This window comes from Abramis brama (assembly GCF_963993115.1).
Source record: "Abramis brama genome assembly, chromosome: 7".
Lineage (NCBI taxonomy): Eukaryota > Metazoa > Chordata > Actinopteri > Cypriniformes > Leuciscidae > Abramis > Abramis brama.
Genome location: NC_139969.1, coordinates 37911516 through 37936910, shown reverse-complemented (window position 1 = coordinate 37936910; position 25395 = coordinate 37911516). Strand labels below are relative to the sequence as shown.

Below are 25395 nucleotides of genomic sequence, written 5' to 3'. Positions count from 1 at the left end.
AGATGCCCAGTTATCTTCAGCCAAAGCTGCACAGCAACAGGAATCAAGACGGTGTCTCATGAAAATTGCGGGCTCTGTACAGCTCTTGGCATGGCAGGGAGCTGCTCTTAGGGGCCATGAAGCTGAAGAGGGTAACTTAAACCAGTTACTGAAAGTAAGATGTGAAGATGACCCTGGCTTAGAGAAATGGCTGTCAACAAGAAAACATGATTACACATCCCCTAAAATCCAGAATGAAATTTTAAATCTATTTGCAAACAGCATAATTAGGGAAATCATTAGCTCAATTCGCATGCTGCCTCTCCTGCAATATTCCATAATTATTGATGGAACACAGGACATTGAAGGAACTGAACAGGAAGCCATATGTGTCAGGTATGTAGACCATGATTTGGTCCCTCACAAGGTCTTCTTGGGGTTTTACGAAGTCTCATGCACTACTGGGGAAAACCTAGCAAAAGTTGCCACAGATGTGTTGTTGTGCTTGAATCTTCTGCTGTCTGGTCTGCGTGGACAAACATATGATGGAGTAGCGAACATGTCAGGCAACAGAAAGGGAGCACAGGCCAGGATAAGGGAGATGCAGCCACTGGCTTTGTATGTACACTGTGGAACCCACTGTGCAAATCTGGTCACCCAGGCTGCTTGTAAAGCGTCATCACTGACATCTGATGCCCTGGATTGGGTCCACAAGCTTGGCTGTCTGTACAAAATGTCAGGCAAATACAAGCATCTGGGACAGTTAGCAACCTGCAACCCTTGTGTCAAACAAGATGGACGACCAAGACTCCAGCAATCTGGTCTGTGCTTACGTCAGTACGAGTCCTTGCTACTCAGCGTAGAGGTCATGGCCCAAACAGATGCCTCAAACACTGGTGTGACAGCAAGAGGACTGCTGGAGAGGTTTGGAAAAGGTACCACAGTTTTAGGGCTCATGATGGCCACTGAAGTAATCCAAGAGTTGGAGTGCCTTAATTGCACACTGCAGAAGCGAACAGAAACAGTGTCTGGTATGCTCTCTGCAGCAGATTGTGTAAGGACCACCCTGAGGACAAAGAGAACTGAGGAGAAGTTCCAGGAGATATACAGCCACGCAACAGAGATGATTACCAAGCTAAATATTGAGCCCATAACCATGCCCCACATCCGCCGTCCACCAAAACGCTTCATTGGTAATGTCACTACTGCACACACACCTACAACCCCAGAAGAACACTACAGAGCTGATTTCTTCAAGGTGCTGAATACTGTGGACATCCAGCTGAAGGAGAGGTTTGATCGGGGTAGTCTGAAAACACTGACTAAGCTGGAGGAAGCCTTCCTAACTGGGGATGTAGACACTGCTGTGGTGGACCAGTATCCTGAATCAAACGAAAGGTCACTGAAGGTGCAGCTGAACATGTTTAAGCTCCTAACCCTACTCATACACAACCACTTCAGAGGCCGCAACTATTCTGAGGAATCAGTTGCCTGAAATCCGTGGCCTTTTCAACCAAATTGAAGCACTTGTTCGACTACTTATGGTTGTTCCTGCTGCCTCTGCGGAAGCAGAGAGGAGCTTCAGTGCTCTGAGGAGGTTGAAGACCTGACTGAGAAGCACAATGTTGCAGATTCGCATTAACAATGTAGCAGTCTGTCACATTCACAAAGAAATGCTGGATAAAGTCAGCAAGGAAAACATTTTAAACAGTTTATCATGGCGAATGAGTACAGGAAGCATGTGTTTGGTTCTTACATGTGACAAGAGGAGACAGGACAGTATAGAAGGGTGGCTAGTTAGTATATGGAGAGATGGGATTGAATTGATAGATGGAGGACAATGAAAAAATATTTTTATATTAAGTTAAACAAGAAACTAAATCACCAGTAGGAGGTCTTAATTAGGGAGTAATTGAGTCATTTATTAAAACGATTCGTTCAAACTGCTGATTTGTTCAGGAATTAGGCAATTATTTGTTAATGGGTCATTGAATCTTTGACTCAACTGATTCATTCAAAACGCTGAATCATTCAGTAATGAAAACACTTTATGTTTTCCTGTTAGAGGTGTTTTCTGCTGTGATCTTTGTTTTGAACTATTTTCGATGCTGAAATAGAAGAAAAACAGTCAATATAGCGTATAAAATGTAAGTGACTTAATAATCGTTTCATTATTAATATGAAATTGGTGTCACATTTTCAATTGTGATGGTATTCAGCACTCTTGGTCGTGTAATGTTGCTTAACTGTATAAATATAAAAACTCCACTGAATTTTTACCGCTGTATGTTCACTGAGTTTCTGTGTGTGAGCTGCGCTCATTTGTTTTCATTTCTCCTCATGAGGCGAGATCCTCAACAGCACAACCTGTTTGCGGATTGGTTGGCAGTCCGAATGTCGGCAGATATTTTTTACAAATTAACTTACATTTTAAATGAACAAATATTGTAAGTGAACAACAATAGCTCAAGTTTAGAAAAACATTTATTATTAAGACTTTAAAAAATATTTCTGCATCTGAGTATAATGAGTTGAGTATAACATTAAACTAGCAGCCAGAGTCTGCTTGTCATACATCGCTGACAGAAAATGCTGCGGTTTAAAGCAACACTATGGAACTTTTCCTCTGCGGTCCCCCTACAGGTTGGAAGCGGAATTGTCCATTACCGCTGTCGTAAATCATTTAGCCTACCACAGCCTACTGTCGCACGCTTACTGTCGCCTACTGCACAATGTTGCAGTAGGCGACAGTAAGCCTACTGTCGCCCTACTGTACTGCCACTGTTTATCCAGCACCGGCTTTGGAATGAACGATGTCCACAGACAAGATAGAGTATGATGCATGATTTTATGAAAGTATGATGTATTGCGACATCAGAAACAAAGAAAAACAAAATAATGACTATTGTAACGCTTGCCGTAAAGCAAGTCAAATTTGTAGCTTTCTTATGCAGAAACGCTCCCGATCAGGCAATCTTACATAGTTCATACTTTGGAAACATTATTTTAAGGTAAAAAAATGTTACATAGTGTTGCTTTAAAGGGCATATTGCAGGTTTTTTTCTTTTTTCAAAATTAATATAACCTTGTATGAAAATACCATATGAAAAGTAAATGCAGGATTAAAAATTGTTTTCCAAGACATAAGGGCACAAATTTAATAGAAAACGTGACGGTTTCCTTGACCGTGTTGAAAAACCGCTTCGGTGCTTATTGTATTTCAATTAATCATCGTCGTGGTAAATGATTGTGAATTATGGCCTGTCAAGACACCGAGTCCACAGGTTTCCGAATAAGAAAAAGGACGGTGCGATCTTCCGTGCCTGTAATGAACTGCGTTTTGTGCCGGGTAAGAGACGGGACTTCACTTCTGCTTCTGCTTTGAATAACGCGGTAGTGTGTAGCATTCACTATAGACCGGATGATTATAATCCCGGCAATATGTGCACACTGTCCCACTCCTTCATCGGGTCGCCCGGTGACGGTCCGCCGTCAGCGGGAAACATGACGCTCACGGATCCGTCAGAGATCACTTATTGTAACTTACATCTGTTTTACAAAATGTGCCTTGTCTTAATTTAATTCATTAACATATCTTACATAAACTTGTAATGTAATGCAATGTGTTTGTTATTAGTCTGCAGCCAACACTTATTATTATTATTATTATTATAAATATAATATATTATGTTCTATAATTCATTTTCAATCTGTACAAACCGACTTTGATGTTTGTGTTGGCTGTTTCTACATATAAAGTTTTTATACAGTAAGACAGTTGTGATTGTGATAATTTTTTTTATTCATCGTCACCAAATGGGTCAATTCAAAGCCTTTATAAAGTCCCTCTTCCTCTGGAAACTGTCTCCTAATGGCTGACACACACAACACATGCAGGTAAGGGTCTAAATACTAGCTTTGCTATTGCCTGATACATGATGATAATAATCTGTACAGTATTGTGATCTGAGCATAGTGTTATACATATCGTCGGCTAACGTGAATACATCTACAGTATAAGCTAACACTGTTCTCTCGCCCTGTTCTCCTCACACCACAACTCACCGTTGTTCTGTCTAATCCTGGCCTGTCCTGCTCACTTGGCTTCATATCAGGCTCATAATTATATGATATCATCATATATATAAATTATATGAATTATATATCATACGAGTAAACATTTAGGCTACAATTTCCTCAGCTTCCGAGCTGTCATTGCAATCCATTGCTTTCCTATTGTTTACTTTGACCGCTCTCCCTCCCATCACGTCACTTCCAGTTCGGCGGTTTTCAAATGCGGAAGTAAAATTTTCTCACAAAAATGACTTCAGAAGCCTAAATAGCGTTTTATAAGTATATGTTTATATTTAAATCTAGTTCCTACATTATTTTTCTATACATTGGATTCAGGGCCTGAAGTTAACTTTTTGGACCACCAGCAACTGTGGCAGGTGGATTTAAAAATCCACCTGCCACAGTAACTTTTTACCAGGCAGTTTTTTTTTTTTTTGCCTCATAAAGGTGAAAAATAGAAATCACACAAACATTGTTCTTTAACTTGTAAGAATACACATTTAAGTGCTGTCAAATTGTTAACGAAATCATTATAAGTAATAATAACTCTTAGACTATAATTTTTTTTAATCTTTTTAATTCATTGATTTGCTGTCACAGACATATTCATATGTCATAGTCATATATACTGACTGCTGCTAATCTGAGTCCACAAAAAAGGAGCAGATGCACTCCTCTTCCTCCACCTCTGCTGCAGCTGCATCTTCCATGAGGTCTGGTCTCCTTGACCGTATGCTGCTGGCATGCCACATCTCAACTGCTGTGCTAGGGTCAAAGTCTTTGATTGAGGGGGAGGACAGATGGACAAAGAGCAGGTCAGACAGTGTCTCACATTTGAGACTGGACCGCCAATCAGACTTCACCATCTTCATTACATTAAACCCACGCTCACAGTCTGCTGTTGATGCAGGCATGCGTAACACCAGATCCACAAGGTCCAGGAAGTCAGGGCAAGTCTCCCTCAGCATCCTGTTAACTTCAGCCCAGGTGATTTTCTCCAGTGTCTGTGGCTCCTTGTAGAGGCAGGACTTGATGATGGTCCACTGGTCTGCAATCAGATCGACATCAACTCCAGAAGAGATCAATATCGGCTTGAAGTGACTTGTGAGCCTGTCCACTTCTGAATCACCAAAGTCTGAAATTATATAAAAAGATTATTTTAAAAGTCTGTAGTAGAAGTATGTTGTTTTTTATGTTTAACATTTTGACCATTTTTAAAGTTGTGTTCTTTAATAATAGAAAATCATACTGCTCTCTGGCATTACAAAAAAATTGTACATTAAGTTATTGCAAGTTGCTTTGAGATGCTAACCTGCACTGTTTTCTGGATCAGGCCATTGTTGGAAGCTCACTATCTTTGTATCGCTCAGGATTCCAGACCCCACATCCCCAAATCTGTTGTCCATGCTGTCGGACAGCTTGTCAAGAAGTTTGTCTTTGTTAGCCATCATGTGGCTGGTGTCACTATGTCTCAGGTTAACACCCATGTAAGTGTTGGAATCCAACACCTTCCTCAGCATCGGTCCAGGTCTGTAGTCAAAGTTTTAAGTTTTAGTTTACTTTTTTCAAAAGGATTTGTACATCAAGACTTTACAGTTTTAATCATTACAATACAATCACAATGAGTGGTTCATTGGATGGATACATGCTGTGTGAGCGTTAAGAAAAGAGTGTTTTGCCTTTATCAGAATAAATTAATTAAATACATGTGTGTCAAGACAGAGTCATGACAAGAGGGAGGTCACATATTAGGAGGTCAAATTGGACTAGGTTTTAGGAATGAGAAAACCACTTTTTAAGCTGAAGCAAAGATTAATAACACTTTTAAACTATAAACAGTAATCAATATAATTATTAAATCATATAATTATAATATAATTATATTACCTGTATTTGTATTTGAGGATCACAGCCTGGGTGGAAGTTAGGCAACTGTGGACATCAGCTACTGTTAAACATGACTGCTGCAATTTCACTGACAGGTTGCTAAGATGAGTCAACGTATCATGCAGGAAACTGCTGAACTTAAGAGCATCTCCATCTGTCACCAGCTTGTAGAACCCTCGTGCCTTGCTCTGTTGAGCAGCATTTACCCCTTCATCGTCTGGAGACTGCATCTTTAGAAAACAAGAACAAAATTAATTAAACTGGAAATGGAAGAACTGCATTTGACATGTTAAATCAAAATGTTGACAGATACTGTAAATAATATACAACAATACCTATAAGCTACTACTTACCTGCTCAAGGTGCTGAACAATCCCCTTATACCCCCTTAAGAAATGGTCCAAGGCCCTCAATAGGTGAGAGACCCACCTTGTACCTCCTACTCTGGTGGGCATCAGTGGTTTTATCCCTAGCACTGAGAAACTGTCCTTTAATTTGGCTCTGTTCAGTGGGCTCCTGTGATAGAGGGTGAACAGGCCAGTCAAGAGGTCCTCAACTTTCCTACAATGACTGTTGGTCTTCATTACATCTTTAAATGCCAACTCAAGGCGGTGTGCCATGCAGTGGACTCCTAAAATGTACGTCCTTTCCCCACGAAGCCTGCTGACAACTCCTGTCTTGGATCCTGTCATAACGGCCGCTCCATCTGTCCCACAAGCAACTAGCTTTTCCTTCCATTCCTCCTCACCACCACTGACTGCAGACATCTGGGAGCATATTGCATCTGTTATATGTGCTGCATCTGCCTTTTTCAATGCCTGGATCCCCACAAACTGCACCTTGACTTTTCCTGCTCTGCTCATTCTAGTGTAGACCAACTCTTCTTCCATTACACTACTGTCTGTGGATCCATCTGCCATTATGGAGATGAACTTGGTGGCAGATATCTCTTCCTTTACCTTCCTCCTTTCAACCTCTGCTATGTAGTGCATGAAGACTTGGGCTTGGTTTGCATTTCTGTATGTCTTCCCTACAGCTAACCCTTTCTGTTCATCCACCCTATAAAAACAATGACAATTCACAGTTAGCTTGATAACACATGCATGCCAGCGCATGCACGCACGTACACACACACACACACACACACACACACGTCTGGTTCACTATCTTTGTGGGGACTCTCCATAGACTTAATAGTTTTTATACTGTACAAACGATATATTCTATCTCCTACACTAATCCTACCCATCACAGAAAACTTTCTTCATTTTTACATTTCCAAAAAAACTCATTCTGTATGATTTATAAGCTTGTGTACCCATGGGGACCTCTATTTAGGTCCCCACCGGGTTAGAAAAACGGGTACACACACACACACCGTGCTAACTCAACAGATATAAGTTAGACCTAAGTTACGCAGCTCGTATGTAAACAAATCACACACGGCTGTGTTGATGGCTGATTTAGTCAGAAGACAGTTCCTGGCAACTGTTAATTACAGCCTTCAGGAACCGTTAAGCAGAACTAAATTAATATTAATATATTAATATTACTGGTAAAGTTACCGGGTACCGGACATTTTCTCACTGGTTCCCAACTCCCAACATACACACGCACACACACACATCTGTGTAACTGTTAACTTAACTGTCATTGTACCGTAACCAACGTAAGCTTTGCTTTACTGTATCTCATCTCATCCCATCTCACCAACAGTTTAATATTTACACGCACATCCAAACGTAGTCAGAGAAGGGCCTCATCTTCTTGCCGATCGCGTGAACGTTCCGAAACAGGAGTCGCATCTTCTCAAACTGCGCAGCTTTCATGGACGTCAGTGCCTTGACCGCAGCGGTCTCCTCCGGAAGCGCAGTCTTTGCTATTTTGCAACTTATCGTGTGTAGGTGGCTTTTTGATGACTCGTGGTCCTTAATTGCTTCTAATTTTAAGTTTTTAGTCCCGATTACAAAAGGATTTAACTTCACTTTCTCTGAGCCATACATACTGCAGTCACTGCAGTACATTTCGTCTGTACTGCTGTCATAAATCAGCCACTCACGAACCTTGCCATTGTCGCCAATTGTCCACTTTGAATTAAAACGTCGTCTTTTACTTTTCTTTGAATCCTCATCTTTTTGTTGGTTGTTCGTTTCAGCTGGCCTCTTTAACCCAGTAATGTGCCGCCACATTTTGAGCTAAAATCCAACGAAATGGCGGACTTAAAAAAAAAAAAAAAAAACAGAATAAAAAAAAACAACAACTAATGAATTACTCAATTCTCATTGGCTACCCGCCAATGTGGCAGGTAGATTGACAGTTTTACCCGCCAATTGCAAAATTCACCCGCATTTGGCGCGTGGTCGGGTGTTAATTTCAGGCCCTGATTGGCTTACTGGGTACTCTAACCTGCAATATGCCCTTTAAAGTGGACTCGTTTTCATGGTACACAGAATGTTCTAGGCAACATTAAATGTTTAGCTAACAGTCTGAAGTTACCTAGCAACAGTGTATGTTAGCGTTAGCTCAGTCAATGTTAGCATCAACAGGTGTAGGCAGAAAATTTGATTACCCTGACCTGAGCTAATTTACTGAATCAACCAACTCACATCTCCTTTCTTTTTTTTCATCCATGAAGACATTAAAGTCTTCTGTTGCTGGCGTTTCATGACTGACTGCGATACCGGCTGCTCAGTAGAACTTTCAGTGCGCTTACACTATTTAGAGTGTGCACGAGACGTTCCTGTGTTAGTGTAAATGTTAGTGTACTAACATTTTATATAAATTGATATAATAATGTATTTGCCTGGCTAATAGCAGCATCCACCTCCGACGTCCGGTTATTAGCAGCAGCTGACGCCCGGTTTTATTGGCAGGTACGGTCGGCTGCCAGCTGACGATTTTTCGCTGAACCCCATCTCAAGAAATCTCAATCTGCATTTCCAGACTCCGACAAAAACTCATAACATGAAGTGCAAATACGATTTGGTCTTCTACATCAATTTTTTACAGCATTTATCGACATGTCAAATGATTTCAAAATATTATTATGTTACCTTACAAAGTTGCCAAAATATTAAATCTGGTTCGTCTGCCTTTCACAGCTCAGCTCATCTACAATGAAAAACATGTATATTCTCTGACATAAACTGACATGTCGAAGTAATGAAACTATGTAAGGTACTACATATACTTTAATTGGCAGTATTTTTCAGGATGGCAAATGATTTAAACAAAATATTCATACCTCACAAATTAAGTCTCCCAATGTCATCTCCTCAACGTTCGTCTGTTTTTTGCGCTGTTGCATTTGCATACGGTGTGTGCAAAGGGACATCACGTTTTGGTTTTCTTGTATTTGTGCATTTCTGAACAATGATTTGTTACTTGTGATTGTTAAGTAAAGTGAACAAGAAATAATTTAGTAAAACTGACACCAACGCAACCAAGTTCATAAGCGAGTGTTCACTTATCAATAAAATTTATTGCTGAATACTATCAGTAAACTAAGCCTTTTTTACCATAGTAGAAAAAAAATACTATGGAAGTCAATGAGTCGCGTCAACTGTCAGATTACCAACATTCTTCAAAATATCTTATTTTGTGTAAAACAGAAGAAAGAAAATCATACAGGTTTGGAACAACATGAGGGTGAGAGTGAACAATGACATTTTTCATTTTTGGGTGAAATATTCCTTTAAGAAGGCGCCTTAAAGTTTTTTTTTAAATTGAGAATTTTTAAAAAATAAATTTGTACAAGATGGTCTATTAAATCATTATTCATTTCACAAACAACTTGTTTTTATTAAAGCTGTTTAGATGTGATGCATTAAGATATTGAAAACTCTTTTTTTGCATTGAAATCACTCTGCACGACACCAAATGTTTTTTTTATGTATATTTAAAGAGGCGATTCCTCTCATAATATGTACTCTAACACACACATCACTGTCAGAAGATGAAATTGCTCAAGAAAAGTGAATTTGGTCTGTGTCTATTCAGCTGTGAAATACTTGTTTTACAGCTGCTGTCTAGTTACAATATAAAATAAGGTTTAAGATAATTTTGGCTCTTACAATATATGGTTAAATGTTCTATTTTGACAATTTAGTCCAAAAAATGAAAAATAACTTATTTTAAGCAGATGGGTTTTTTGCTTTTTTTGGGGAGACATCTAAATCTGACAGTTATTATATTTGGAGTTTTTAAGGTAAATCTTCATATATCTTAAATAAATCTCAAATTTTTTTTTTTCATCAATAATTACTTCTACCATCTAAATTTAAATTAAGTCAAAATTTATATAAAAATCAACAACATCAGTATCACGCAACAGAGAGAGTCCAGAAGGTAATAACTTAGCAGATATTTGTAGTTCCAATCTTTATCCCAAATCAAACATATCTGAGGATCTCAAACAAGATTTCAGATTTTATCTTTCTTGTATCAATTCTAATCTATGAAGGCGAGATAGTGTAATAGAGATTAGTTTCCGCCAGTAGAGGCGCTCGTGCAACCGAAGCACTGAAACACACCCGAGTGTATGCGAAGAAGAAGAGAAGTGAGCGAGGGAAGGGATTCAAGGGAACATAAACATGAGAAGTGGAACACAGCCGTTCATTCTGCTCTAAATCTGATGTGTTTCAGACGGTGAGTATTTTCATTTGATCATTTATTAGGAGGCATCTAAATCCAGTCAGTTTTAGTGAATCACTTAGAAATGAATCGAAATGAACCGACTGGTGTAGATTACTCCTGAAACGTAAAGTCGTTACTGACTGACTGTTTTTTACAGTTGGTGAATATTATAAATTGTGTTTTAATTTTACGTAAAGAAGCCTGGTAAACAATTTTAATATAATGCAATATGCATAATATAATCTAATGCAATATAAAAATCAGCTAGAAGGAGGTGTTTGTGTTTTAACAATGTTTAGCTCACGAGTTATTGATCAGGGAAGTTGGAACTGTGAATATGTTGCCTTTACCGAACTTCTAAACTGTTGTTTGAACAAAACACTTAAAGCTGGGTAATTGAGAGTGATTGTAAGTGTGATGATCATCTGCTAAATGAGCAACAGCGACCACGATTCACTCCTTCAGTCAGTGAAGCTCCCACAGCCGTTCATGAGAGTTTAAATGCTGGGAATATTCCCATCTTCCCACAGGAGAAGAAGAAGCATCAGGAGGAATTACTCCAGGAGAACTATTGTAGAAATGGAGTTTGAGGAAGAACCCTGCAGAGTAAAAGATGAAGAAACAGAGAAACAAATTGGTTGGTGTTGTCCATTCTCTTTAATGACTGATGAAGAACATTGAAATGAAAACTGACATAGATACTATCTAAAACTAGATACTTTGGCTGCCCCCAACTAAAGATTTTTCTAGTCAACTAGTAGTTGTTAATTTAAGCCATTAGTCGACTAATCGCATGTTTATTTTCATATAATAACTTAAAAATACCAGGGTGAAATATTGGAGGAGAGTGGGGCAAGATGAGCCATTTTTTACTTATGTGGTCCTCAAGATAATAGAAAATTCGGCAGAAGTACAATGAAAGTATCTAAAGTATAATTTTTCCATAATTCCTATAATTTAAATGATCAGAATACATATCTGACAAAGGGTTCTAAAAATATAGCTTCTTATAAAAAAAAGTTCCTGTGGCTCAATTTACCCCAGGTTAGGGGTAAGTTGATCCGAGTCAGTGGGTAAGTTGCACCATATGGGTGTAAACTGACCATCTAACTTAATCTGAATAAATTTTAAATATAATTTTACTCTTATAAAAACTAATTTAATAATCAAAATTTCCTTTTACAAATAGTTGTATTTCTTTTCTTAAGCTCACTTAAACAACATAAAACCAACTAAATTAATCTTTAATTGTTTGCATTTCTTAAACAATATGTTAAACACAAAAGTTGTAACCTTCCCAAAAGAAGACTAAACAGAGAGTTTGTTGAGTAAAATTAAATAAAAATGGAATTAGAATGAATGAATGAATGAATGAATGAATGAATGAATAAATAAATGTCACTGAAACGAATAAACTTTGTAGGCAAAATGTGCTTGACATGGTAGTTTTTCTGCAATGTTGAACATGTTAGGCCATTAGGGACTACAGGTGGAAAGATATGATTGAGCATCTAGTTTTTATCAGAGAAGGATTTGGTGTAGCCTACTTCTGCATTGTTCCTATCAAATAAACTATAAAAATAAACCAGTTGCGTAATATCACATTGAAATTAGAGAGATTTGCTGGCTCAATTTACCCCTCAGCATTTGGCTCACTTTGCCCCATAGCTGCAATTTTTTACTTTAATTTTTCAACTAGATAGCTTACCAATTCAGGCTAATATTTAGCAAAATAATTTGCATGGTTTTATACATTGCTAAATCACCAATATGGATCATCAGTATTTTTAGACTTGGACAAATTTGCTTTGATCTAACAGCCATTACATCTGTTATGTTAAAATTTGACTTTCCCTTTCACTCCTACCATGTATGGAGGACCAACCCCGCAGAAATTAAAAATGAATAAATACATATATAAATGAAATATGATTCATTTTTAATTTCTGCAGGTTTGGTCCTTCATACCCATGTGTTTCTCCTTTTCACAGTCTGGCAGAAATAATGGGTGGTTCCAAAATATATGGTCACATGACAATAAAAGTGTACGGTTGCCAAGATAAAGGGGCTGGCTCATCTTACCCCACCCTCCCCCTATGCCTCGCGCTCAAACGCACGAATAAAGCTTGCCGCAAAGCACTGGCAAAAGTAATGATTATGAATTATGAAAATTGAAAGGAGACGTTTTAATTGTAAACTAGTGTTTTCTGAGTTCAGCTGCAAAGATGAAGTTGACGATGCTGACTCGTCATCTCTGCAGTAGCATATAGTGAATGATATGGTGAATATACATCTTTTTTCCCCATATCAGTCTGTATTGATTTTCATTTACCATTAATGGGGAATGACGCGCAGAGATGGAACGCGGCTGTTTGCGATCTTGCTGTGATTATTCCATTCATTTGTGTATCATATCATAAAGGTTCAAATAATCTAAGTTAGGGTTGTGCCGATAGACGATAGTATCGTGTATCGACGATAGACAGAGATATCGCCGATGACAGATGCCTTTGACGATATCAATACGATAATTGGCTCGTTTTTCCATTAATGTATTAAATCATTATTATTATTATGAAGCTAGTATAGTTATTAAATTAATTAGGAACTACAATTATATTTGCCTTGCCTAAATTCATAACGACATCACCACATAACCACACTTGCGCCATATCACGCGCGTATGAGGACTCCTCAAAGAAAATGTTTTTAAAACAGACAAAACAAAAACTACATCCCACAACGAAATTTCATTGCAAGGTGATCCATTCACAAATTGTCAAGAGTGCTTTAACAGACGCATAATTTTTATACAGAGCCTAGATGAAGACGCGGCATCGTTGTTCGTCAGTATTTTGTTTCCATAGCACATTAACAAAATATTTAATGACACGAATAACACTAAAAACAATACAATTACAAAATATTAATTATAATAATAATATCAATAAAATGATATAGGCCGCCTAGGCCTAATAAAAGTCTTTAGTTCACGAAGCATCTGTGAAACTCTGCCATCTGTGAAAATCACAAGCAACTTCAAACTTGTTTAACAAGAAATATTCTTCTAATTTTTTCGCTGTCAATAATGTAAGTCCACAAGAGAAATATTCAGCCAGTAAATTAAGATAGTTGCTGTAGCCTACCGTTATCCACCGTCGACTCTGAGAGAACGCGCCGTTAATGCAGCGAAAGCTCAGTCCGTTTCTGCTTTCGTTTTCAGGGATTGAGCGCGTTTACATGCACGTTATTAACTCGATTATGCTGAATAAACTGACAATGCATGTGGTCATGTAAACGGATTAACCCGTTTTCCTTTATCAGAGTCAAGTCATAAGTTTAAGTCGACGTATAACCGATCGACTTTTAGATTTTTGCCTCTGATTTCTCCCGGCATTTAAAACACCTGCGTTATTGAAGTGCGGTGCGCATGTGAAGTGCATCCAGACAGAGAGAGCACTGGTAGGAGGACATATATCGCAGACTCCGACTCTTTCTTGAATCAAGAAATTAAAACGTGTTCACATCTCGTCAAACAGTCAAAATGCTGCAGATCTGTAACGGCATGAGAGGATAATGTGTGTCCGTAAATTTCCCGCTGACATGTTGAAATACTCCGAGTCAGATACAAGAATGATTAGGATCTTTTTTTTTACCTCACTATACCAGGAAATAACCTGATTTAGCCTATTAATAAACACTCCACCTTTGCTAGCAAAATAGAAAAAATATTCTCATTTAAAACGAAGTAATAAAACAAGCAAATTGATGAGTAAATAAGCAAGTTAATAATCAAATAAGTAAGCCCCGCCCCCTCACGATAATATCGTGTATCGCCGATCTCACAGGCTGACGATAGGACGATATGAAAATGGAGCATATCGCGCAACCCTAATCTAAGTATACAGTATCAAATAGAGCATGTGTATGACGCAGGGCTGCCAACTCTCAACTTTCAGCGCGAGACTCACGCAATTGACCCTTCGCTAAGCCACGCCCGAAAACCGCCACAGGCCAATCGTGGCTTAGCAACCGTAACTAGGCGCGGGAGGTCTGGCAAGCTTTCGAGCGAGAGGGAAACATGCCGCGTTGTGCGTATGGATTGTGCAAATCTGATACCCGGTATCCTAAAAGTTTGGACGGGGTGGTGGATTTTGTTCCCTTCCCGAAACCTAAAACCCAAGGGGAGAAATGCCGGGCGTCATCTTCATTTATATAGCGCTTTTAACAATGTAGATTGTTCCAAAGCAGCTTTGATAATAGGAAATTAAAAGTAAAGTGTTTTGGCTTTATAGCAGCTCTAGAATAAAGTTATTGTCCAGCTCGTGGATCAAGCAGTGTGATTAAAGGTAAGACGGAGGCTCACTGACATAACTTAACGTTACTTAAAAATATATTTCAACATTTTGTTAATCGACGGCGAAAACCGTTAGCTGCTACCCCAATCCGATCGCGACTCTCCCGTTAGTTCTAGTAAAAGTAAAAGGTAACTTAGTTAGTAAAAGGAGGGAACATCACGGGGCTTGCCGGAGATCTCCAAGGAAAAGGTTGGTATGCAAACTTAATCAGTTCATAACAGTAAGTTAGTCCGACGTGTGAGCAGTAACGTTAGCCTGGCGCGCTAAAAATATAAGCGGGAGAATGTTATCATTGCAAAGTGGTCAGGCTAATGTCTTGTGTTTATTCCACGATACATATGGATAAGCTGTTTGTTTTATAAATATTAGAATATTTTCAAATTTCACTTACCCTGCTGTGCATGCACAGCTGTTCCTCAAATTTGTGTGTTTCCCATTTGAATGGTCAGCATATGAGGCGGCTGCTGCTTGCGCTGGGACCTAACGTTATGCTTTAACTTCAATTTTGATGAAATTATTCTCTAATCGTTTGCATATTATGTCGTGGATATAGCCCTCGAATGCATACTGCAGTCTTGTTCTCTCATTTTTTCACCTGTTTGCCAAAAATGACTAATTATCTCCTTAGGAATGTCTGAAACCAGTGCATACATACTGTAATAGACGTGCCAGGCGTAAAAGCTTGACAGGCGTAGCAACAGTAACTAAGGAGGGCGGGGCTTAGCGAAGGGTCAATTGACACTAATTGCTACTAATTAGTCAATAAACACGACTGAACAAGAAGTATGTTGAAAGATAAAGTACAACTTACCGAAATGTATATCCCTCATACATAATATCGATCAATCAGTGTTTTTCAACCGCGGAAAGAGGTCAATAAAACAGCTGGAGAACAATATGTCACATGTTACATTTACCTCAGGAAAACCATTTAATAACTATATACTTTAGCACGTTAGTTGGCTAGAAAAATTAGCTATAGAGAGGAGTATTTGGTTTCACTTTATTCCTTTAACACATTCTGTTGACTATAAGTAACGTTACACCTACATGTCTACTAACTCTCATTAGAGTGTTAGTAGAGTATTAGTCGACTGGTAGGGTTCGGGTTAGAATAAGTTGACACGTAGTTGCAAAGTTACTTATAGTCAGTATCTGTTGGAGGAGCATCACAATAAAGAGTTAGCAGATAATAAACAGACAATCTACTAATACTCTGACAGTCAGTTGACATGTAGTTGCAAAGTTACTTATAGTCCACAGAATGTTCAAAAGGGACCATCAAAATAAAGTGTTACCGAGTATTTTGCTAAATATGTGCAATATATTACATATTTTTTATATTTTTTATATATCGTTAAAATATTTTAACATTATTATAATATCAATTAGCAATCACCATCACACACCTGCAGGTGATAAGAGCGTGAGAAAAAAGACCAAATTGGGAGGTCAATTTCAAGGTAGGTGACCATTTCAAATGGGATTGAGTTTGAATAGTTGCATATATGCCCAATGAAGGTCGTGAGACCGAAACGTTGCTAATAAAATTTTGATACTTATTTGCAAGTATTGATAGTGTGCAGGAGTTCCTTGTTGTGTAACATTATTATAATAAAAACCGTATTATAATTAATTTGAGTTGTTATTTTTATTCTTTAATAATATTACCAGCTGACAGGGTTCTCTGTATGTTTACAGCAGTAAGTGAGATTTTTTTCTTGTATCTGTACCTAATATTTATCCAAATGAATCGATATTGAATCAAGATCGGATTCAAATCACAAGAATTGAAATGAAATCGTGAAATATGTGTCAAGCAATAATAAAAACAGTAGCCTACCAGTCATTGTGCCATTTAAACATTGTAACATGTTGTCACTTACCAAATGTTTTGACAATCACAAAACACTTGTGATGCAAGGTGGGTTTTTTTTTTTAATACCCCCCCAAATCCACCCACCCACCAACCAACCATAATTCTCACTCCAAGCTAAACTCAAAAGTTGGCAGCCCTGCTCTACAATGCGACTACATTTTCAGTCTGGGCAACTAATAATGTCTATCATTAGCCGTTGGCTAGTAAATTCTTAGATTTTACTCGCCAGTTTGTGTGTTAGAGGCTAAGTATAAGTTTAGCATAGATATATTTTCATTCGCTGAACACTAACTGAGCGCTCTCCGTCGAGTGATCTGTACTATTACAATTCAGCTCAATGGATGCGCAGCGTACATATATTTGGCGTACCATAAACTCCTTTTCCTTCCTTCGCTGTGTTCCCTCTCAGTCGGCCAAGATGGTGTGCAAGATATGCATCTTGCGCAATGCACATTCAGCTTTTCGCTTCAGAGCCAAGCGGTTATTCTGTTGAAACTTGCACATTAAGTCCGAAATTCTCATCTGAAATGTTTGCACGTTAAAAAATAAATACGACCTCACGTTGTGTCAATCACGTTTACACACTACCTCTGAAACTTTAGTCCGTCAAAAAAAAAAATCGGATCGAATTAGATTTTCGCATCAGTTGCAAGCATTTTGAGAGGTGTTTTGACAATTCAGAGCCACGGAAAGACGAATACAAAAAAATGCATTCGAAAATTTCGGACTCTGTGTAAGGACCTTTAATCTCTGCAGCCGAAAACACAGAAAACATTACCAATAAATTATTAAAATGTTTAGACAGTCTCATGAATTCTGTTTTTTTTTTTTTCATGACACATTCATAACCATTACGTTTGCTGGTGCGCTGTTGGAAGCTTTATGTTTGAATTTGTTGCTGATTAGGCTATACGTATTTTATATACAGTGGGGAGAACAAGTATTTGATACACTGCTGATTTTGAAGGTTTTCCTACTTACAAAGCATGTAGAGGTCTGTAATTTTTATCATAGGTATACTTCAACTGCGAGAGACGGAATCTAAAACAAAAATCCAGAAAATCACATTGTATGATTTTTAAATAATTAATTATTGCATTTTATTGCATGACATAAGTATTTGATCACCTACCAACCAGTAAGAATTCCGGCTCTCACAGACCTGTTAGTTTTTCTTTAAAAAGCCCTCCTGTTCTCCACTCATTACCTGTATTAACTGCACCTGTTTGAACTCGTTACCTGTATAAAAGACACCTGTCCACACACTCAATCAAACAGACTCCAACCTCTCCGCAATGGCCAAGACCAGAGAGCTGTGGACATCAGGGATAAAATTGTAGACCTGCACAAGGCTGGGATGGGCTACAGGACAATAGGCAAGCAGCTTGGTGAGAAGGCAACAACTGTTGGCGCAACCATGCAAGATCTCACCTCGTGGGGCATCAATGATCATGAGGAAGGTGAGGGATCATCCCAGAACTACACAGCAGAACCTGGTCAATGACCTGAAGAGAGCTGGGACCACAGTCTCAAAGAAAACCATTAGTAACACACTACGCCGTCATGGATTAAAATCCTGCAACGCACGCAAGGTCCCCCTGCTCAAGCCAGCGCATGTCCAGGCCCGTCTGAAGTTTGCCAATGACCATCTGGATGATCCAGAGGAGGAATGGGAGGTCATGTGGTCTGATGAGACAAAAATAGAGCTTTTTGGTCTAAACTCCACTCGCCGTGTTTGGAGTAGGGGTGCGCCAAAATATCAATATGGCGATATCTCGCGATATTTACTCCCGCGATCGATTCTTGATGCGCTCTTGCCAAGTATCGATCTTAAAAGCCGTTAGGGCGGGCGTACACGGTGCGAGTTCGGACACTCGGGAGGTCGTGAGATATTGCACACGTTGCGAGTCAGTTTAACTGATAATCGCGTCAAAGCAGCTGGTACACGGCACGACTGTCCTGCACGAATTTTATCCCGAGCCGGCAGCAATCACGTGAGCTTTCGCGCTAAACACAGAGACCGTCAATGTTGCATGCAGGCAAAGCTTCAGATAGAAAAATGACAGAAATGTGTGTGCAAATGATTTGTTGAAAAGCAGAGAACAGTGGCCATTCCTTTCAACATAAAAACTTGAGAGAGAGAGAGAGAGAAAAGTGTGTGTGTGTGACAGTGACAGTGTATGCGCATGCTGTATGGTTGCTGCCACTGAGGTATAGCCCCATCGACGTGGTTGTGTATGATTTGGCAATAGGGGACAGCTGGTAAAAATCGGGCCGACTCCCCGAATTTTTTAAACATGTTTAAAAATTATCGGGAGGCCGGGAGGTGCTCGTAACGGGCTCGGCTTGGCTTGTAATTCCTCTCACACGATGCGAGCCGCGACCATGCGAGCATCACCGATTCCACTCGATTTCTCCCGAGTGAAAAAAATCATCTGCGAGCAAAACAAAAATAGTGTCTGTGACTGTTTTGTTGCAACTGATAAGACACAAGTTGTTTTTGTTATTGTGTTTCATCCAAAAAAATAAATGGAGATTCATTTTCCTAATTAAAAAAAATAATCTTTTTATTTCTTAAAACATGATATATTGTGAGTTATTACTGATAATATATCGATTATCGCAGTATCGCCATATCGTGATATTATCGGTATCGTGAACAATGTATCACGTATCGTATCGTATCGTGAAGTACCCAGTGATTCCCAGCCCTAGTTTGGAGGAAGAAGAAGGATGAGTACAACCCCAAGAACACCATCCCAACCGTGAAGCATGGAGGTGGAAACATCTTTTTTTGGGGATGCTTTTCTGCAAAGGGGACAGGACGACTGCACCATATTGAGGGGAGGATGGATGGGGCCATGTATCGCGAGATCGAAGTAAGAGCATTGAAGATGGGTCATGGCTGGGTCTTCCAGCATGACAACGACCCGAAACACACAGCCAGGGCAACTAAGGAGTGGCTCCGTAAGAAGCATATCAAGGTCCTGGAGTGGCCTAGCCAGTCTCCAGACCTGAAGCCAATAGAATATCTTTGGAGGGAGCTGAAAGTCTGTATTGCCCAGCGACAGCCCCGAAACCTGAAGGATCTGGAGAAGGTCTGTATGGAGGAGTGGGCCAAAATCCCTGCTGCAGTGTGTGCAAACCTGGTCAAGAACTACAGGAAACATATGATCTCTGTAATTGCAAACAAAGGTTTTCTGTACCTAATATTAAGTTCTGCTTTTCTGATATATCTCAAATACTTATGTCATGCAATACAATGCAAATTAATTACTTAAAAATCATACAGTGTGATTTTCTGGATTTTTGTTTTAGATTCCGTCACTCACAGTTGAAGTGTACCTATGATAAAAATTAGAGACTTCTACATGCTTTGTAAGTGAGAAAACCTGCAAAATCGGCAGTGTATCAAATACTTGTTCTCCCAACTGTAGGCAATTAAAGGCACTTTATTATGATTTATGGCTTATTAATATAAACATGTCAACTAATCGACTAATGGCTTAAATGAACTACTAGTCGACTACAAAAATCTTTAGTCGAGGGCAGCCCTACTCAGGTAGTAAACTAGATTTGTGCTAAATTAAGAATGAACTTTATTTCTTTGTTTCTCATTTGTCCTTTTTGTAATTGAATTTAATGTTGATTTTAGACCTTATGGAAGTGAATGAAGACAAACAGCATCATTCAACAAATGAAGATGGAAAACTGACATATAAAAATGAAGATAAACAACAGGAATTTGAAAAACCTCATCATTTCAAAAATGAAGATGGAAATGCAGTCATTTCAAAGACTGAAGAGAATTTCACACAGAAAAAAGCTGGAAAATCTGGTGTCAAAGGATTTTTCACCTGCTCAGAGTGTGGATTGTTTTACGTGCATGAATCAGACCTTAAGAAACACATGAGAATTCACACTGGAAAAAATCTGGTCACATGCATTCACTGTGGAAAGAGTTTCACATATAAATCAGAGCTTAAGAGACACATGAGAATTCACACGGGAGAGAATCCAGTCTCCTGTTCTAAGTGTGGAAAGAGTTTCATACATAAAGGACACCTAAATGTGCACATGAGAGTTCACACTGGAGAGAGGCCGTATACATGCTCTCAGTGTGGAAAGAGTTTCAGTCGCAAAGAGGACTTAAATGTGCACATGAGGGTTCACACTGGAGAAAAACCGTTCACATGCACTCAGTGTGGAAAGAGTTACACATCCAAAAACGTTCTCACCACTCATCTGCGCCGTCACTCTGATGTGAGATCATTCAGCTGTGATCAGTGTGATAAAACATTTGTTTTGGCATCAGGCTTAAAAACGCACCTTAAAACTCATACTGGTGTAAAGCCTCACTTTTGTTCTTTATGTGGAAAGAGTTTTACACGACTGCACAATTTAAAAGAGCATGAGCGAATTCATACTGGTGCAAGACCTCATGTTTGCTCTGACTGTGGGAAGACCTACACTTCATTCGGTTCCTTAAAAGTACACCTGAGAGTTCATACTGGAGAGAAACCGTACAAGTGCTCACACTGTGGAAAGAGTTTCGCTCGGTCAGAATCCTTGAAAATTCATGAGAGAGTTCATACTGGAGAGAAGCCGCACCAGTGCTCTTCATGTGGAAGGAATTTCACTCGGTCAGAATCCTTGAAAATTCATGAGAGAGTTGTTCATACTGGAGAGAAACCATACCAGTGCTCTTTATGTGGGAGGACGTTCACCAGATTATTTAGTCTACAGACTCATAAGAAAAAACGTTGCCCAAAGATGTCTGAGCAAATGTTAATGTTCAGATCCATCACTCGCAAATAATACATTTACAAGTAAATAATTTAACATTCCGATTAATCATTAATGTTGGATAATTTGCTAAAATTAGTAGTGAAGTTTTATTGTTTGACAAGGGGGAACCGTTGGGGAAGGTTAAAATAATAGTTTAGAAATAGATGCCATATATTTGTGTTGCCATAAAACGATGTGTGAAGGGATGTTTTGTTTCTTTGTGGAGTTCAATTATTTTCATTAATTGTGCATATGAGGCATTTTTATAAAAGTGGCAACAATAGTCTATTAAATCATAATCCATATTTTAAACAACTGCTTTTAGCTGTTCAGACGGAATGCATTAAGATATTGAAGACTTTTTTGCATTGAAATCACTCTGCACAATGTGAAAATATGAGAAATAAATATACAGTATAAATATATATATATATACACACACACACACACACACACACACATACAGTATTAAGAAATGCAACTTGAATCTCTGTTACGCAAGGAGAAAGCTATACATCTTTTCAGAGATGCTGCCGAGTTCTTTGGGCCCAAGCTCATCTGAGCTGGTCTAAAAGACAGTGGAAATGTGTGCTGTGGTCAGATTAGTCCATCTTTCAGCTTGTTTTAAGGGGAAAAAAATGGACATTGAGTTCTCAGTGCCAAAGATGAAAGGGACCATCCAGACTTTCATCAGCGACAGGTGTAACAGCAAACACCTGTCATAATATGGGGGTGCATCAGTGCAAACGGCATTGGTGACTTGCATTTCTGTGAAGATACCATTGATGTACAGGCTTATATTTGGATTGTACAGGGACATAAACTTCCATTGTTGTGGCAAATTCAAAGTTCTTTTTGGTTCAGGTCTCAAAGTAGTTATTAAGTTATAGCAAATTCGAAGTCCTTGGTTCAGGTCACAAAGAAGTTTCTCAGAGTCGAGGTTCCAGGTCAGAAGAATTAACTTTATTGACAAGCAACAAAGTGAGAAGCCGGCTGGCCATCCGGACATCTGAGGTTACAATGGCCAGTGTTCATGTCTTATACTTTTTCTTATCGCTATGTGCCCAATGGGCACCCTCATATCTATCTCTTCTTCTTTGTCACTCCTTGTGGCCTTGCCCCCATTAGCTACACCTCTCCCTAAACCTTCTTCCCATCATGAAAAGGAGAATCATGCAACGACGACCAAGGACTGTTGAGCAGATGTCTTGTATCAAGTGAGATCGGGTAAAAATTCCACTTGCAAAACAGCAACAATTAGTATCCTCAATTCCCAAGTGATTAAAAAGTGTAATTAAAAGGAAAGGTGATGTGACATGCCTCTGTCCCATTCCATTGGCTTTTGAAATGGGGGGTGGGGTATTCATTGTAAATTATATGATTACAGATCATAACCTAGAGGTGCTGTTTGTGACAGAAACCTGTCCTAAAACCAGACGATTACATTACTTTAAATGAGTCCACCCCCAAGATTACTGTTATAAACACAAGCCTCGTCTGAAAGGCAAAGGGGGAGGTGTTGCTGTAATTTATAGTAACATCTTCAGTATTCCTCAGAGGTCTAGTTTCAAATATAATTCTTTTGAAGTGATGGTGCTTTATGTAACGCTATCTAGTGTAAGTGATAAATCCTGCTTGACATTTGTGCTGGCTACTGTATACAGGCCACCAGGGTACAATACAGACTTTATCAAAGAATTTGCCGATGTTCTATCAGAGGCTGCAGATGAAGTCCTACTTGTTGGTGATTTTAATATCCATGTAGATAATGAAAAAGACGCATTGGGTTTGGCATTTAGAGTAAACTCTTGGAGTTAGGCAACACGTGTTAGGACCCACTCATTGTAGTAGGGTGATTCTCCAACTATGGTACTTTTTGGACATGGATATTTTCAGAAAATGAAACATTTTTAATTAAAATATTACTGGCATAATTTGGTTCCCCAGTATGCCTAGATACCTGCCCTGAAGTTACCTGTGCTGATTTTTATGAAATAATATGTATTTTTTTACATTTTTTCCAGACATCGCAAAATAAATTGTCATTTCCACAACCGAACAAAAACGTGTTTTCAACCAAAAATGTTGAAATATTTGTAGTTATAAATATATTGGGTTACACATCACACTTGCATCTTTCTAAATTGTACATTGATTTATTTCTCTGAAATGCAACTGTTAAGATTTTACAAAGTTAACACCAAAAAAACGCTGAATGCTGAACACTAAGCCACTGAAACCTTTCATTCATATTTCTGACATTTTCAAATCTGGTATTTTTCAACTCATATACATATACTTTACCCTTAACTGCTAAATAATCAACACCACCACCATCATTACCTTAACTTTATTATTTTTTAACGTTTTACCCAAAAATATTTGTAGTTGTGGAAATGACAAGGGAAAGGCGGGTTATGGTGAAAATAACATTTCAGATATAAAACCTGTAGTAGAATTATAAATGATCTCTGTCTTTCCTTAGGAACTCAGCATATTTAATTTGATCAGATTTTAGTCTTTCCCTGAATAGTCTGGACTTCTCTGCTGATGTTTTGGGTACCATCTTAAAGAACAACAGAGAGACTATGTCAGATTTAGTTGTAAACAATAAAATATCTCAATTTAAAACATTCTCTATGACATTATATGTAAAGTTTATGTGTTTACACTATATTTTTAGTACTAAAGGCAAACTACTTTACTTTTAAGCACAGACAATGTCCTTGCAAAGCCAACCTGTCTTTATCACTTCCATGGAGACAGATGTGGAAAAGACGGTTGTGGAAATGACATTTTCCCCCTTTCCCTCTAATATCTCATGTTTGACTAGGCTGTTAGTGTTAGTTTTAGAGTTAGCATTAAATAATCTCAAATATCACCTGATGAAATTGTAAAAATCCAGAAATGTTTTCGTCATAATGAATTATGAGCAGTTCAGAAATGACATACAATAAACATACTCGCAGTATTTCTCATATTTACCTTGATATATCTCCAATTTATTAACCTGTGCTGGGACCATTCTTTCATTCAGCCATGTGGTTTCCTCTGGAGTGTCAGTTACTATGGTTACTGAGTATACAAATCTAGAACACTGAGCCTGGGATTGCATTTAATGCAGAGGTGTGGAAATGACAGTGAACCCAAGGGACAAGTGTTCAACATGTTTAAAATATGTCAAATTGAAAAGAAATATTAAAAAAAAATATTAGATTTGAATGAATTGGGTTATAATGCATACTTTCTGTTTGAATTTAAAATTATATCAGTATTAGATTTTAAGTGAGATAAGGTTGAAGACCCAAAGTCTGGCCTAGGGACAGCGGCGAAATAGTAAAAAACTCATATAAAATGCCACCTATTTTATATAAAACAACAGAATTGAACAATGATTTTTTATATATAGGTTCCCCTACACATGTAGTAAGTGTGGGGGGAAAATAAAGTGGAAATGTTTTTTAGTTTTTTTAATATCTGTCGAGGACAGAAAAAGTACCATAGTTGGAGAATCACCCAGTAATCATACTTTAGATCTAATATTGTCACATGGAATCAATGTTGATGCCATTGAAATTCTGCAGCAGAGCAATGACATCTCAGATCATTATAGTCTCATGTATATTCCATTTAGCCAAGGTTGCAAAGCCGACTCCTTTACAAATATAGTAGAACTATCACTTCTACCACTTAAGATAATCTTCCTGATCAGTTTAATCTCCTCAGCATACCAGATAGCTTAGAATAACTCAATGTTGCAACAGAAACTATTGACACTCTCTTTTCCAGCACTTT

At 38.4% G+C, this 25395-nt stretch overlaps 1 protein-coding gene across 1 annotated transcript; it reads left to right on the top strand.

Annotated features, from left to right (window-relative positions):
• Positions 1-10480: 10480 nt before the first annotated feature.
• Positions 10481-22912, top strand: LOC311087537 (uncharacterized protein; the record flags this gene model as incomplete). The annotated part of the gene is made up of 3 exons (XM_084120863.1): positions 10481-10587; positions 11106-11212; positions 20468-22912. 3 exons carry the CDS (start codon positions 10481-10483, stop codon positions 21628-21630), a joined length of 1377 nt encoding a protein of 458 aa, XP_083976989.1. The 3' UTR covers positions 21631-22912.
• Positions 22913-25395: the final 2483 nt, after the last annotated feature.